Genomic DNA, 17279 nt, shown 5'->3' on the forward strand with positions numbered 1-17279 from the left:
GTTTCTTGTTTTCCTTCGTTGTCGAGGGGTGGGAGTAATCGAGTGACTGCTTCCGGGTTGCTGGGTGACCTTGAACCTTCGGGAGAAAGATGGCGAATCTCTGGCGGCTGGGTGTCCTGTGTGGTGCGCAAGGAGGCCGAGGTGAGGGGTCCTGGCAGCCGGAGGTTCTTAGTACAGTCTCCAGCCAGGGAAGGGAGTGCGGTGAGGATTTGCCTCCAGGCGACGAGGCCTCTTGAGCAGGGAATCCATCCATTCCGTTTGCCCATCTGGCTTCTGTCGAAACCATGGCGGTAATCCCTGTTGCCTACGCGCCTAGACGTTCTCCCGAGCGCGTTATCACTCCCGCTCAGGGCTGACGTGGGGATGGATAATCTGAAAGAGAGCTCCTGGAAGTTACGGTCCTGCTGAAGCTATTCATAAGAGTTCTGTTTTTTCTCCCCATACAATGTCGGTAGAATGCACCCACCCTGCATTGGAAAAGTGTGTTAGGCTCTAAGTGCCAATGCCTGGTCTTGCCCATTTACCCGGAGTTGGCATAGGGGTCGGGAGATCAACTTGATAATCATTCAACTGGGCATTTGTATTCAACCAGACACTGTAGTAGGATTGGGATACAGATGTGAATAAAACATAGTTCCTGCCCTCGAAGAGTTTTCATTTTTATACGGAAAACACACATAAGCATAACTTAAAGCACAAACTGTTGTACTGTCCATAAATTATTATGGTAGTCCAGAGGAAGAACATATTTAGCTGTATGTTTTGGAAAGGTTACCCTCTCTTGGTTCCTGAAGGAAGTGTGTCCTATTTGAGTCTTGAGGATAAGGAAGGCCACAGGACGAAAGACATTACAGTTGGAGCTACTGGAATGAGCTAAAGTAATGATGAAGGTGTAGGAATGTGAAGTAGGAGAGTAAATAAACTAGATATTAGTGCATGAAACTGAAGGTGAGGAATGAGAGATGAATCTGGAAAGGTGAGCTGGAATCAAATCATGGAAGAACTTGTCTTGATAAGGAGTGTGCATTTACCTGCTCTGAAGGGGACCATTGAAAGATTTGACATAGAGTTGCAGTTTAAATCGATCGCTTGAGTAACACTGTGGTAGATGGCCATCATAGGAGATGGGACCGGCTAGGACACACGTCAGGGAGATGAGATAGGACACTGTTGGTGTAGTACAAACAAAGAGCAGATTATCTCAAGAAATGTTAAGGAGATACATCAGTATCATTTGGTGATTGATAATTTAGGGAGGGAAATTTTACATGACTTGCAGATTTTTGGTTTAGGTTAAAGAGTGGCTGGGATGTTATTAAATAAAGTGGCGAACAAGCAAAAATGGAAGACGAGTTTGGTTGAGAAAGTGAGTTGAAGGATGATTGTAATTTTTGGCACGGTGAGTTTGAGGATCATGTAGGATATCTCAGGGGAGAGACCCAGGAGGCATTCACACTTCTGAAACTCTGGAGAGATAGCAGGGTTGCAGATACAGAATTGGGTGTCATCAGCTTATGGGTAGAATAAGCTGAGTGGACAAAACGGCCAAGGGTGGTCTTAAGACATGAGGAGAGCAATGGGCAGATGATAGAAAGTTGGGAAAACATTAAGAGTGAATGTAGGAGGAGTTTGATCTAGGATGTCAGACAATCAAAGGGAGGACTAGAAGAGAGTTCATCAGAACAGAAGAGAGGAAAGGTCCAATAGGGTGGAGACTAAAGGGTGTTTGTTGGATGTGATCACATGGAGACCATTGGCAACTTAAAGCAGTTTTAGTAGGGATGACAATAAGTTTCAGAGTTGAAGAATGATAGGGAAGTGAATAAGTGGAGGTGATTTAGCCAACACTTTAAAGAAGCATAATTGGAAGAGCCAAATTATGGGAAGAGCCCAAATGTCCATCAACTGATGAATGGATAAAGAAGCAGTGGCATATATATACAATGAAATACTACTTGGCAATGAAAAAGAATGAAATTTTGCCATTTGCAACAGTGTGGATGGAACTGGAGGGTATTATGCTAAGTGAAATCAGTCAGTCAGAGAAAGACATATATGTTTTCATTCATATATGGAACTTGAGAAACTTAACAGAGGACCATGGGGGAAGGGAAGGAAAAAAATAGTTACAAACTGAGGTACAGTACAGAGAACAAACCGAGCGTTGATGGGGGAGGCAGGAGGAGGAGGGGAAAATGTGGGATGGGCATTGAGGAGGGCACTTGTTGGGACGAGCACTGGGTGTTGGATGTAAGCAATGAATCATGAGAATCTACCCTCGAAACCAAGAGCGCGCTGTATACTCTGTATATTATCTAACTTGACAGTAAATTATATTTAAAAAAAAATAAAGAAGCATAGTTGGAAATGGCCAATAGGAAGGAAGGAGAAGTGAAAGACACAGGAGAGAAATTACCTCTTATTGAGTAATTATGACATTCTGGGAGTTATGCTAAGCACCTTTCATATATTAATTTTCAGTGGAGTATTATGAAGTAAGTGCTACTATTTTCATTTTACAGATAAGGACATTTAGACTTAGAGAGGCTGTTTAACTTAATTGCTCATCACCTCACAGCTAGTAAGTGGTGGCATTGCATGAACTAGGTCTAGTTTTTAACCAAGAGACAGGATCAAAAAGGGGACAGAACGGGATAGGTTCAAGAGTACAAGTGTAGGGGTGCCTGAGTGGCTCAGTCGGTTAAGCGGCCAACTTAGGCTCAGGTCATGATCTCGTTAGTGAATTCAGCCCCACGTTGAGCTCTTTGCTGAGGGCACAGACCCTGCTTGGGATTCTTTGTCCCCCCTCCTCTCTGCCTCTCTCTCTCTTAAAATAAATGAAACATTTTAAAAAATTAAAAAAGAGTACAAGTAGAGAAACTGATCTTGAAAAGGAAGATGGTAATAGATGTACTTCCTAAATTAGATTGAATTCCTTGAGGACAAAGACTGTCTTGTCTCTTGCTCCAATGAAGAGCATGCTTTTACCTGCAGTAAATGTTTGTTGGATGAACAGATGAATAAATGGAAAGAGAAAGGAACTATAATTTACTATTTATTTATTTATTTATTTATTTATTTATTTATTTATTTAAAGTTTATTTTGAGAGAGTGCGCATGCGAGCAGGTGGGGGGGGGGAGAGAGAGAGAGAGAGAGAGAGAGAGAGCGAGCGAGCAAGCAGGCTCCACACTGCTAGAACAGAGCCCCATATGGGGCTTGAACCCATGAATCGTGAGATCATGACCTGAGTCAAAATCAAGAGTCAGACCCTCAACCAACTGAGCCACACAGGTGCCCTATAATTTTTTTTTTTTTTTAATTTTTTTTTTCAACGTTTATTTATTTTTGGGACAGAGAGAGACAGAGCATGAACGGGGGAGGGGCAGAGAGAGAGGGAGACACAGAATCGGAAACAGGCTCCAGGCCCCGAGCCATCAGCCCAGAGCCCGACGCGGGGCTCGAACTCACGGACCGCGAGATCGTGACCTGGCTGAAGTCGGACGCTTAACCGACTGCGCCACCCAGGCGCCCCTGGGTGCCCTATAATTTACTTTATAAAATTGGTAAGAGTGAAGCCCTTTTACATAAGTGGTTCATTGATTTTTCAATCTTTCAGTGGCTACTTAGTCTGACTTCATAGTAATCCAGGGAAATATATACTGTCCTCATTTTACAAATGAGTTGTTATCCCCTGTTTGGAGTAAATAGCTTGCTTATGGTCATTTAGAAAGTCTGTTATTCCTGTTAAAGGAGAAATGTTTATGACCTCCCTTATATCTCTTTCCTCAGCTCTGTTTCTCCGAATTCCAGTAGTCAGACCTGCTTATGTCTCAGCATTTCTCCAGGACCAACCTACCCCAGGACAGTGTAGAACACAGCACATTCACCTGTCACCCAACCACCATGGTACGTTTTTTTTTTTTTCTTTCATTGCTACTGCTTTTTGGGCTCTTTTCATCTTTGTCTTGGGTAATTTTCATGCCTTTGGCAGGACTTGCTATCTGTGGAGTGGAATTCTTATGTCCAACTCTGTCAGATGAAGACCTGTTTAGTCTGCACCTTGGGGCAGACAATGCCACAATGGTTGAAGGATGCCATTTACACTGAAAGAGAACCCTTCTGGTCTAAGTCTATGAAAATTTCAATTTTTTTAAAGGAAATAGTTTTGTAGGAAGAGTCTATAAAATATAGTCACTCTTATTTAGCTGATAGAGAGGAACCATATACAAGTAATTTAGAATAGTAGACAATTTAAAAAGTCATACATATTTATAGCTGTTAACTGAATTATTTTTATTTAGGTTGATACTAAAATCACATGGCATTTTTGGGGTGAATATTATGGAAAACCTGTAAGTGAATAGTAAGTTAACTATTATTTCCAGTTTTAGAGTCTGGAAAGATCTGTATTTTATAGAGATAAAGATTCCTCTTGATTCTTAAGTCAATAACTTATGTACAGTTGCATCTGAATTATGAGAAATTAGGCAAGTATAGTTTTTCTGCTTTTTAGAGTTATTTTGTCTTGGAAAATTCTTTGTTTCTGCATTCCTTTGTTTAGTTCAGTTAAATTTAGCAGAGTGGTTTTAATTTAAAGTGCATGGGACTGAAAACAAGCCCTTGAAGTTTTAAACATGGTTTTTAATGTATGCGTCCATGTGCGTTTTTCTGGGGAATATCTGTCCTTTTATTAGATTCCCAAAGAGATCTGTAACCAAAAAAGATAGAGGCTCCCGAAGAAATGTTTAAAGCCCATTTTGTTTTTCACTTATTTAAAAGAAGTTTTCCTGTTCATGTTCATACCTGTTTTGGACTATTTATAAGTAATGGGACAGAAGAAGGACCATAATCGTAAAAGTTCACATCAGAACTTTTTGAATTGGCTGGTTTGGTTTTTTTTGGGGGGAGGATTTTTAGTATTACCTTCAAATTCTAAAAATTAGAATGTTTAAATAAAAGAGTAATGTTTTAAAGGAATTCCTCTGCTGGTATTAACTTACATTCATAAAGTATCTGTCCATTACACTAAAGCCCAAGGTTGGTGGTTCTGCAAAGGTAGTTCATCCATCTTCTGGCCTGTCAGCAAATTGGATCAGTCTTCTAATGCATTTAAATAGGCACTGTGACACCTCGAGCTAAAGAGCGTCAAAGAAGGGAGATAGCATCTTTCTCATTTATCTTCTTTATCTTACTCTCTTTCTGCTCAGTTAAGTCTCATATGCATACTATTTGCCATTCTGTCAGCTGGGTTATTTTGTGGCAAATACTGAATGTGAGATATGTGTGTTTTCCCCTTTCAACTCTTACAAATCTGGTCCCTCCTTTTTATAGCTGGTTCCAAGGCTTCATCTCTCCACTGGACTGGTGAGAGGGTGGTCAGTGTTTTGCTCCTGGGCCTAATTCCAGCTGCTTATTTGAATCCCAGCTCTGCGATGGACTACTCCTTGGCTGCAGCCCTCACACTCCATAGTCACTGGCAAGTACAGCAGACCCTTCAGTGTTACGTTGCTAAATTTATTTGCTGTGAGCTTGTCCCGTTACTGCAGATGAGGGAGAAGTTGATTGAGATACTCAGACCTGTAGACAACTTTAAAACCTATAAAGTATTTGTATGCCCAGATTTGTGTATCTGCCTGCCTATTTGATGTCTTCTCTTCCATGTCTAATAGGCATTTTGAACATAGCATGTTATAAAACTGAGTTCGTCGACTCCCCAGATCTCTTCCTCTAGCACTCTTGCCGATCTGAATTAATGGCATTTGCACTCTTCTAATTGTGCATGCCTCAAACCTGGTCATCATCTTTGGTTTCAGTAGTAGTCACCTAACTGGTCCTCCTTCTGTCTATTCCCAACACAGCAGTCTCAGTGATCCTTTTAAAATATTAAGTCAGATGAAGACATTCTCCTTCTCAAAACACTTTGCAGTCTTTTAACCTTCCTCAGGCTAAAAGTCAGAATTCTCATGATGGTCTACCGACCCAGGGTAGTCTGGCTCTCTTTCTTCCCGAATTTCCAGCTACTCTCTCTGTCATTCACACCGGCTTTCATGATAATTCTTGGACACTCCAGGGACACTCCAGACCTCAAGACTCTACTTTGCTTCTGCCTGACACTCTCTTTCTCTAGTTACATGGCTTATTCCTCATTTCCTTCACATCTGAACTGTCACCTTCTCAATGAAGCCTTCTCTAACCACTTATTCACAATTATAGTGTCCTTCCCAGTATGTCTTATCCCTCTCCCCTGTTTTATTTTTCTCAGTAGTGCTTATTACCTTCTACTATACTGTATCATCTATTTATCATTTTGTGTATTCCTTGTTTCCCCTCATTAGAATGAAAGCACTGATACAGAAAATTACAAGAATCACATCCACGGCTTAATGAATTATTGCAAGGGTAATGCTGCCCAGGTCAAGAAATTGAACGTTGCCACCTACTCCAGAAGCTTCTTCCTTGTGTTCTACCTCAGTCATAACTGTTCAGCATCCTCCCAACTAGGAACCATTATCCTGGTTTTTATAGTAATCACTCCCTTACATTTTAGTGTGGTTTTATCACTCAGTTGTGCATCCTTAGACACTGTAGTTAAGTGTTGCCCTTTTTAAAAAAAGAAAACAGACTTTTGGCTGTTTTTATTTGTTGTTATATATATTTAATGCCTAGAGCAGTCCCTGACACGCACTAAGTAAATACTTATTGAATGAGTGAATTCCCAGCTTCTATTTATTTTATCCAGTGTAGTTTGTTAGACTTTCTAAGTTAATGAACCCTCTGAAAAGTTTGTAAATAACAGTTGGGATCTTTGAGTTCATTTTATGTTGTTTTATAAGGACAACATGATATTGTGGGCAGGGGAAGCATTTTTGGGTTGTTAGAACTGAAAGGACTTGGGAATATCTTAACCAACCCTGTTATTTTACAGATGTGGACACTAAACCCCGGGGAAGGTTAAGTGATCTATCAGAATGATTTTGTAGATTAGTGTTACAAGGGATTTTGCTTACCTAATTTTCTAGGGTTGGTCAGGGGAATTACCCTTTAATCTACAGACCTTTCAAAATACAGGATTCCATTGCATATGAAATATTAGATCACGAGTACAGGAATATTTCTCTAATATGTGGTTTTTGGCAGGAGATCCATCTAAATCAACGAAAAGTCAGATTAAGAATTCTAACGTAATATATTTATATATATTTTTTATTCTATTCTCCAGTTACCTTACTAATTCTTCCTTCTCTCTCTCTCTCTCTGTCTCTCTCTCACACACACACACACACACACATACACACAGGATGACTTAAAAGAATGTCTATAATTGTGCATTAATTCCTCAGCATCCATTCTCTTTTAATCCACATTAATTGGGCTTTTATCCTAACTACATAACTGAAGTAATTCTTACCAATATCCCCCAAAACCTTCATTTTTCCAAATCTATCTGTCTGTTCTCGGTCTTCCTCTTACTTGAACTCTCAGCACCGTTCAACTTAATTGGCCATCCCCTCCTTAAATAATTTTTTTTGGCTCTGTAGACCCTGTGCCCACCATTTTCCTCCACCTCACTAGCTGCACCTTCTCAGTCTCTGATGCCAGCTTCTCCCCTTGTCTGACGTGTGAACGAGAAAGCCCTGAATCCTGGGCTCAGTTTTCCTTTCTTAATTTCTCTAATTTCCTGAGGCGAGCTCAGATCTGACCTCTTCTTGATCTGCAGTCCTGTGATTCCACTTGTCTAACCAGTGGAGTCCATTTGAATGTGTAATAGTCACCTCAAATTTAACATTGCCAAAAGCCACTCTTGTCCGCCCCAAATCTCTCTTGATTTTCCCTTAAAGCTGCCTCCTTTCCTGTTTTTCCCTAACTCAATTAAATCATAGTTGCTCAAGCCAAAAATCCTAGGAGTTATTGCAGATACTTCTTTTTGTCTTATCCCACATCCAGTCCATCAGCTCTTTCTGTTTGTTCCCTCTTCAAAACATAGCCTGTCTAAATTGTCACTTCACACCATCTCCCCCGTCACCAGCCTAGGTTGAGCCAACAATCTTGCTGAGGCTACTTTATTTGCCTCCTAACTGGTTTTCTGTTTCTGTTCTTGCCCCCCTTCTGCTGCCTGCACTCTCCATTCACCATACTGCAGCCAAGGTGGTCTTTTTTAAAAGAAAAATTACATTTCTTTATAGGAGATACACAAATGGCTCATAAGCAACATGAAAAAATGCTCAACACTATTTTTTATTAGAGAAATGCAAATCACAACCACAATGAGCTGCCACTTCATACTTAATAGGATGGCTCTAATCAAAAAGATGGGCGATGACAAGTGTTTCAAGGATGTGGAGAAGTTGGGAGTCCTCCTATGTCTGCTGGGAATTTAAGAAGTTGGAGCCGCTTTGGAAAACAGTTTGGCAGTTCTAACAAAAAGTTAGAGTCACCATATAACTCATCGATTCTACTTTTATGTGTACACCCCTCAAAATTGAAAACATATCCTCACACAAAAACTTGAATAGTAATATTCATACAGTGTAATTTACAATAACCAAAAAGCAAAAACAATCCAAGTACGTGCCACAATGTTGATGAACCTTGAAAATGTGAAGTGAAAGAAACTTGACACAAAAGGCCACATGTTTCATTTATATAAAATGTATAGAATAGGCAAGTCTGTAGAAATAGAAAACAAGTTAGTTGTTGAATAATGAGCTCATGGGTGCAGGGTTTCTTTTTGGGGTGACGAGAATTAAATAGTGATGATGTTGCACAACTTTGTGAATACACTAGAAACCAGTGAAGTGTACACTTGAAAAAGGGTTAATTTTATGGGGCGTGCCTGGCTGGGGCAGTGGGTAGAGCCTGGTACATGATGTCAGGGTCGTGAGTTCAAGCTCCACATTGGGCATAGTGCTTGCTCACTTTAAAAAGTGTTAATTTTATGGTATGTGAATTGTATCTCACTAAAGCTGTTATTAAAAAAGTAAAATTAGGGGCGTCTGGGTGGCTCATTCGGTTGAGCGTCCGACTTTGGCTCAGGTCGTGATCTCGTGGTCTCTGAGTTTGAGCCCCGCGTCAGGCTCTGTGCTGACAACGCAGAGCCTGGAGCCTGTTTCAGATTCTGTGTCTCCCTCTCTCTGACCCTCCCCCATTCATGCTCTGTCTCTCTTGTCTCAAAATAAATAAACGTTAAAAAAATAAAAAAAAATAAAAAAATAAATTAAAAAAAAGTAAAATTAGGTCACTTCTTTTTTTTTATTTTTTTTTTTTTTCAACGTTTATTTATTTTTGGGACAGAGAGAGACAGAGCATGAACGGGGGAGGGGCAGAGAGAGAGGGAGACACAGAACCGGAAACAGGCTCCAGGCTCTGAGCCATCAGCCCAGAGCCTGACGCGGGGCTCGAACTCACGGACCGTGAGATCGTGACCTGGACGAAGTCGGACGCTTAACCGACTGCGCCACCCAGGCGCCCCAGGTCACTTCTTATTTAGGTTACTCCCTACTTAAAAACACGTCTGTGGTGTTCCATTACATTTCATATGAAATTCAGACTTTTTTTTTTAAGATTTTTATTTTTAAGTAATCTCTGTACCCTATGTGAGGGTCAAACTCAACAACCCCGAGATCAAGAGTCATGTGCTCCATGGGCTGAGCCAGCCAGTCACCCCTGAAATAATAAACTTTTATTATGACCTTCAGGGCCCTATGTGATCTGCCTTTCCGTTATGATCTGGTCCTCCAGTCACACTAATCTTTTTACTATTCCTCAAAGATGCCAAGGTCATTGTCACTTCTGTTTAGAACGTTCTTCTCATTCAGGTCATCCTTTCTAAAATATTTTCTCATAGCACATACATATTTATTTTCTCCTTCACTAGAATCTGTTCCATAAAGGCAAGGATGCTGTCTTATTTGCTGTTCTTTCAGCATCTATAACAGGTTCTGGCACATATCTGCTTCATAAATTTTTTTTAATTAATGAAAAATTCTATAGAGCATTTGTTTTAAAGTTTGTTTATTTATTTATTTATTATTAATCTCTACCCCCAGCGTGGGACTTGAACTTAACTACCCTGTGATCAAAGAGTCACACGCTTCTCCGACTGACCTAGGCCGGTGCCCCTGGAGCATTTGTTTTAATTAAACAAACAAACAGCAACCAAGATTTTGTATATAGAGTGGCAGTTAACTACTGTCTTTGATAGAAGTAACTCTGGAAAATTGAATCTGAAGAATAGAGATGTCTTTATTACATTACTGGGAAACTCTTGATTCCTTCATTTTGGTTTATGATTCTATGACCTTGAGTTGTACTTTGAACCTGATAATTATTGTTTTGCAGTCAAGTTAGCTGTTTGGCTTTCTTTTGTACTGTTATTTTTTTCTTTAGGGGCCTTGGACAAGTGGTTACTGACTACGTTCATGGAGATGCTTTGCAGAAAACCGCCAAGGCAGGAGTTTTGGCCCTGTCAGCTTTAACCTTTGCTGGGCTGTGTTATTTCAACTATCATGATGTGGGCATCTGCAAAGCTGTTGCCATGCTGTGGAAGCTCTGACCTTTTTGACTTAATACCACGAGAATTGATTGTACACCTCTTTGCCTCTGCTCTGTCATGCCATTGAACTCACAATAAGGAGGAAATAACAGATAAGTCCATTGGTGAGACAAACCTCTTCTCCTAATCGCCTGGTTATTTTTAGAATTCAGTCTTTGAGGAAAAGGTTTGAGAGAAATTGTATCCAAGTAATTTGGGGACTGAGTTCCTTGTTCTGGTGAGTTTATGGGGTTGTCTCCCAGCTTCTCACAAGACTCAGCATAACTAAACATTGCATATGAGCTTTTGCCTGTTAGCTTTTCAAATTCTTAAAGGGAATTCAGCTTTATTACTATCAATACCTGATAAAACGTCTATGTTTGTCCTGGGAATGATGGTGAAAGGGAAAGACTGTTCATTCACAAGTAAAGACTTTGCAGAAAATTAGTCAGTGTTTAATTTTTGAAAACTTCCCTCTCTGTTATACCAGTTATTAATGGTTACATGGCCTAGGGAAATTTTAAAGTTAGGAAATCCTGCTCTTTGACATTACTCATTTCTAAAGCTTGGGAGGAGGAGCCTGGAGAGCTTCTGAGTGTAGAAAAATTCCATGTAGGGAAGAGGTACCCTTATAGATGTATCAAAATATTACAGATTCTGAACTGAGACTTAATCCTCAAATGTGTTTATTTTACTTGTCCTAATGTTCTACAAATATAAAACTGTAAGTAATAAATTGTTATTTTTCCCACTGTAGGAATCTCTAATGTGAAAATGTATTCTATGAAATAAAGTTTTTTTAAAAATAAAATGCTATATAATAAAAATGTATTGTAGTCTTTTATGTATTAACTGTCCATAGTTTTATTCAGTAGTACTTGGTGTCTTTTGCATATATAGCACTAAAATAGGACTATTTAAGTTTCCTTCTAGGACTTAGCAGTGTCGTAAATTACAAAGTACTGTGATACAAAAAAGAGTCATATGTAAGAGACAGAAATATATTGAGTATGAGTGGTTTGGTATAAGAAGAGTGTTAAATACATTTGACCTTCGAACAGCAGTTGCACGGGTCCAGTTAATATGTGGATTTTTTCAATGTATACAGTATAGTACTGTAAATGTATTTCTTCTTTGGGGTTTTTATATTTTTCTCTAGCTTTATTGTAAATACAGCATATAAATCTTATAACATAAAAAATACATGCTAATTAACTGTCTAGGTTATCAGTAAAACTTTTGGTCACTGGTAGGCTGTTAGTAGTTCAGTTTTTGCGGAGTCACACAGATTTCTGACTGTGTAAGGTGTCAGTGTCCCTAACCCCCTTGTCACTTAAGGGTCAACTGTAGTAGGATTTAGAATGATGTTCCACATCATGATGTTCTGTAAATGCCAACCTTCGGTGTTTAAATTATATTCTGTATGCAGTTAGTTTGGTCTGAAGGGTGAGTGTAAGGCATGATGGTTTGTTTCTCGTAGCAACATAGTAGAGCTGGCACTGGGCGCATTTCCCTGAGGACCTTACTGCGCAGCTGAGGCAAGCTTTGGAAGCGCGGCTGGCGAGAAGGGTAAGTGTGTTCACGAATGTCTGCACTAGGGGTTATAGGTAAGCTCCCCTTAATGTGCTTACAGCCTTGTCAGAGACTCAGATGTATATTAAGGGTTTAGGAAGAGGCGATTAATTCTCTTTTGGGGGTCGCTTAAATGTTTGCAAGGGCACGATGCCTGAATACCAGTGGTTCACCAGGGACTGTTGGTGGAGGACCTATCTGCCTTGGCAGGGAGAAATAAAATATTAGTAATAATATTACTAATGAAATAGTAATGAAGCTTACATTGTTTAGAATTGGTGTTCTTGGGGCACCTGGGTGGCTCAGTCGGCTAAGCATCAGACTTTGGCTCAGGTCGTGATCTCACAGTTTGTGCATTTGAGCCCTGCATCGGGTTCTCTGCTGTCAGCACAGAGCCCGCTTTGGATCCTCTGTCCCTGTCTCTCTCTGCCCTGCCCCATTCTTACGCGAGCTTTCTCTTTCTCAAAAATAAATAAACAAAACAAAAAAAAAATTGCTGGTTCATGATGATCATAAAAAACAGACTGATCTTTATTCGGTTTTATTGTTGGCCTTAGGTTCTCTGTAGACAATAATCCCCCCTGTGTGTCATTCCTCTCTTCCCCCTCCCCTAGCCCCCGGAACACCAGTGCTGTAAAATAGAGTTTTCCATATAGTTGAAATGGGGAGGGCCGGAATTGGAGAATATCACCAACACCATCACACCACAGTTTGGGTCTGAAGAGGTGTCTAATGCTAATAAGCTTCATTAGATGGTGAGTGAGAAGTCAGAGGTTAGGCTGGTTGGGTACTGCCTGCCCTAAGGTCCCAGCTGAGCTGTCGCTGTGGCAGATCCTTGGGTTGCTATGAGCTGCTGGCGCAGCAGGTGAAAATGAGGCAGGGCCTGTTGCAGTAGGTTTCTGAGGGTAAGTAGGACCTGGTCACAACTGTGTTTCAGAGAGAACTGGGGTGACATGAGGAAGGCTGACAAACTAGATGCAGAAGGACGTGTATGAGGATAGAGGAAGAAAGGGCCTGAACTCTGATGGCGGCAGCGGGACATAGGAGTCAGTTGTAAAGGTATTGTAGAAATGAAATACATTTATCTGACAGGTATTAAGTACCTCATGTAATGTGTACCATGGATAAAGAGGTGAGTCCTCTGACTTTAAAAGGAGTTAAGAGTCTAATCCGGACAACAGATAAGTGATGGCAGTACACTGTGGTAAGTGCAATAACAGTTAAGCACATCAAGCAGTGATATAACAAAGGGCACACTAAGAATTTGCTTGCAAATTTCCTGGAAGATTCTTGACCTGGTTTCTGAAAGATAAAGAGCTGACAAGTAGCCACGGAAGCTGGGGTGAATTGTGAGGGCCTCTAGAGGGTAGACCAAGCAGAAGTGCACACAAGCTGGGGAGGGGCTAAGAGAGAGAGACAGGGAAGGAGGCAGAGGATCCGAAGTGGGCTCTTTGCAGACAACAGAGAGCCTGATGCGGGTCTCAAACTCATGAACCATGAGATCATGGCCTGAGCTGAAGTTGGATGCTTAACCGACTGAGCCACCTAGGCGCCCCAGTCAGATATTTATTTTAAATAGGTTTTGCTGGCAGCTATGTGAAGTATGCATTTGAGGGAGGTAAGCATGGAAATGTTATGTTGTTTCAGTGATGCAGAAAAGAAATGATGAAAGTCAGTAGCCGGAATGAAGAAGAGAACACATTTAAAAGATATTTAGAAGTTAGAACCACTAAGTTCTACTGGGGTGTGGAAGATCAAGAGAAGAGGGAGGGTATGCTCAATTTCTTTGTTGAAAATAGGTGGATGGGAAGTGGTCATTAATTTCTGGAGGAGAATTAGATATGATAGTGGAGGGATAGGTCGCTCCCAAAGTTTTGGTATATCTAGGAAGACTTTATAGACCTCTTTTTTTTTTTCATTTTTTTTATTTTTTTTTGGTAATCCATACGCTCAGTGTAGGGCTTGAATTCACGACCCCGAGATGAAGAGTCGAATACTTCTCCAACTTAGCCGGCCAGACACCCCAGAATTTATAGACCTCTATTTTTGGCAATATGACAGACTAAATCATAGAAATTATTTTGCTAATGCACCTAAGATGCACCTAAGAATGTTAACAATAAAGAACACCTTCTAAAACGTGATTCAGCTTGCCAAAGGAAATACTCTCAAGCCAGAACAAAGTCTGCATGCATTTAAAGAGGTGGGCTGAGGGCATCCTGTGCCCCGGGATCATTTAGTAATCTCAGGTGGCCTAGAGCTCTAGGTTTAAGAAGGCAACCAAGAGGCCAGGAGCAAAGCTCTGGGCTCAAATTGGAGTTTGATTGGTGATTCCCTAAAACCAGGAAACATAAAGAGTTTTACCCTCAAAGTAAGGGTGAATTAGGAATATAATTTTTACCTCAAAAAGCAGCATAGAAACTTGTCTGACTTGCCTTGTTCTGATTGGAGGAAAACATATTTCTGAGAGTGTGTGGCCCATGGCCAGTCCTTAGGCCAGTTTGTGGCCTGAGTTTATATGATTTGCACCTTTGAAAAGACTATATGCTGCTAATATAACATTTCCTTGGGTTGCTAGTTCCCCAGATGCCTGGTAGGAAGTAAACAAATTTTCACTGGAGGAAGGTTTCTCCCAACACAAGCCTCAGAAATTCCCAGTAAGTTCTAATGAATGTGAACTTCCAGCTAAAGATCACAATATATACAGGAGACAGCCTGAACAAGAATCAGCACAGATAAAACAGAAACCTAGTCACAAAGAATTCAGACTCTGGCAAAATTTTTCAGACACAGAATATAAACAAAATGAGGTGGAAGTCTGAGTACAAGTCACTTTGGAGAAAGTGGCCCTACACCTGATGTTCTTGATCCATGTAATCTTGAAAAGTAGATGTCTACTTAGGAAAGTCCTCTGTTCCTCTAGAGTCTTTATAGGTGGATGTCAGGGTCAGTCAGTGGGTCTGGATATCCTGGTGATGAGATCCCAAGCACTTTGACGCTACAGTGGGAAGCATGTACCCATGGCTGGGGGCCTTGAGCTTAAGACCTCTGTGTGAGGTTCAAAGTACCTGAAATGGTCACTTCCAGTGTGGTTCCAAGGCCGACTTTTATGGGTATCTCTTCTAATAAGTCTGGTTTTCTAGCTGTATATCATGCCAGTGGGGGGGGCGGGGGGGGGGGGCACAAAATGTCTGATGATCTGCCTTTCAGAAAAATAGCTTTTATGTTGGGTATACGGACTGCGTATATGAGATTCACTTTTTAAAAAAAGTAACAATTACAACATACCACAGATGGAATCTTTTAGAGGGTGAGTCAAGCCCAACCTCATGGGGTCTTTCTATAACAGTTTCATAGGAGAGTTTATAGAGATTTTAAAATATAAATTGCAGTGTCATTAACCTAGACATAAAACTGAGGAAAGTTTCAGTCTAATCAGAAAAGTTAGAAACCATTATTTAAAAGTACCCAAAGGATTATGATTTGGTCAGCTGACTTAATCCATTTATAAATGTTCAAATGGTTTTTAATGTGGCCATTTCTTCATATATTTTCTAGATTATAATTAAAATGGGTAAAATTTTGTCACTTGTTGAGCCTCCTAGGTAAAAATGACTAATATTTTTGTACAGTTTGAAACAATTTTTTCCTGTAATTTGGGTTGTTACTATTATTATTCTCTTCAGCATAAATATTATCAGCCTGGAGGTAGTTTGGGAATTACCAAATGATACAAATAGCCTTGACAAAGCAAATGTCTTTCCCATTACCCCCCCCCCCCCCCGCCACACACACACACACACACACACACACACACACACACGCACACACACACACACATAGTGAGGGCAGTGTTGCACTTTAGTCCTTATACAGAAATCAGATTGAACAACTGTCTTTATAATACTCTGATAATGGATAGAAGGGATCTTTGTATGGTAGTAAGCTTTATAGTATTAATTTCAGTATGGACTGCATTCATAATAAAGGAAACTTTCTTCAGGTGTCGTCAATAAAAAAATAATTTCAATTTTTGTTTGAATTGTCTGAGGAGGTTAGAAAACTCTTGATTGCACAGTCAGTGCTGAAATTTCCAGCTCTAAATGCTGATCCATAGACAGTATGAACATTAATCCTTAATTTTTCAGCAAGAATGAGATGTTGCTTGCAAAATATTCCAAAACAATATTTTAGAAGTTACAGCATGTTTAGCACAAGGTATATACCTTAATTCTTTCTAAGTTATGAGTCATCATCAAAGGGCAATACATCACGGTTGTCTGGAATAACATCAGTCAAATCAAGACTGGGTGTACTTAGAGTTTGACAGCTATTGAACAATACTAAAATTACTCTTTTTCAGGAAGGGAAAGTAAGACAGCTAGAAGTTGACTGGAGCAGAATTTAATAATTATAAAGGAAGCAGGGGCACCTGGGTGGCTCAGTTGGTTAAGCATCTGACTTTCTCTCTGGTCATGATCTCATGGTTCGTGAATTTGAGCCCCGCATGAGGCTCTGTGCTGACAGCTCAGAGCCTGGAGTCTGCTTCGGATTCTGTGTCTCCCTCTCTGTCTGCCTCTCCCCCGCTCACGCTCTCTGTCTCAAAAATAAATAAACATTAAAAAATTTTTAAAAATTTATAAAGGAAGCAGACAACGAAATAATATTATGGAAAGTAATGAACTGATATGATTCCTATTTTGGAGTAAGCATCACTAAAACACAATCCTGTGTTTCATAGTTAGGAAGACCCAAAGTTAGATATTATTATGAGAGGTTATTAAAGAAAGAAAGGAACATCTGATGAACATGTGTATCCCTTGGGTAGAGCTCTGGAACATTTTAAGTTCAGGACATGCAGTGTTTTAGCTGATCAAGATAGGAGGGGCCCCTGGGTGGCTCATTCGGTTAAGTGTCTGTCTCTTGATTTTGGCTCAGGTCATGATCTCATGGTTTGTGAGTTTGAGCCCCGTGTTGGGCTCTGCGCTGACAGCGTGGAGTCTGCTTGGGATTCTGCCTCTCCTCACTGCTCATGGGTACTCTTTCTCTTTCTCTCTCAAAATAAATAAACATTAAAAAAAAAAAAAAGATATGAGGAATACCAAGCATACCTAATTGTTTTTCGTATTTCTCCTTTCATGAAGTAAGAAAATTGTAGCCACCTGGGATATTCCC

General features: G+C 40.3%; 1 protein-coding gene across 2 annotated transcripts; it reads left to right on the forward strand.

The window, feature by feature from the left end:
- Window positions 1-42: 42 nt before the first annotated feature.
- SDHD (succinate dehydrogenase complex subunit D) lies at window positions 43-11359 on the forward strand. Of its 2 annotated transcripts, XM_047070537.1 has the most exons (4): window positions 44-141; window positions 3791-3907; window positions 5333-5477; window positions 10388-11359. In XM_047070537.1, the coding sequence occupies exons 1-4, from the start codon at window positions 90-92 to the stop codon at window positions 10551-10553; spliced, it is 480 nt and encodes a 159-aa protein (XP_046926493.1). In that variant the 5' UTR covers window positions 44-89; the 3' UTR covers window positions 10554-11359. The 2 variants fall into 2 exon arrangements, with proteins under 2 accessions (XP_046926494.1, XP_046926493.1); XM_047070538.1 differs by lacking the exon at window positions 5333-5477 and having other exon boundaries at window positions 43-141.
- The last annotated feature ends 5920 nt before the right edge of the window (window positions 11360-17279 follow it).

This window comes from Lynx rufus, unplaced genomic scaffold, assembly GCF_022079265.1.
Source record: "Lynx rufus isolate CCGP_SWC_20201006 ecotype Redwood Valley unplaced genomic scaffold, mLynRuf1.p SCAF_9, whole genome shotgun sequence".
Classification (NCBI taxonomy): Eukaryota; Metazoa; Chordata; class Mammalia; order Carnivora; family Felidae; genus Lynx; species Lynx rufus.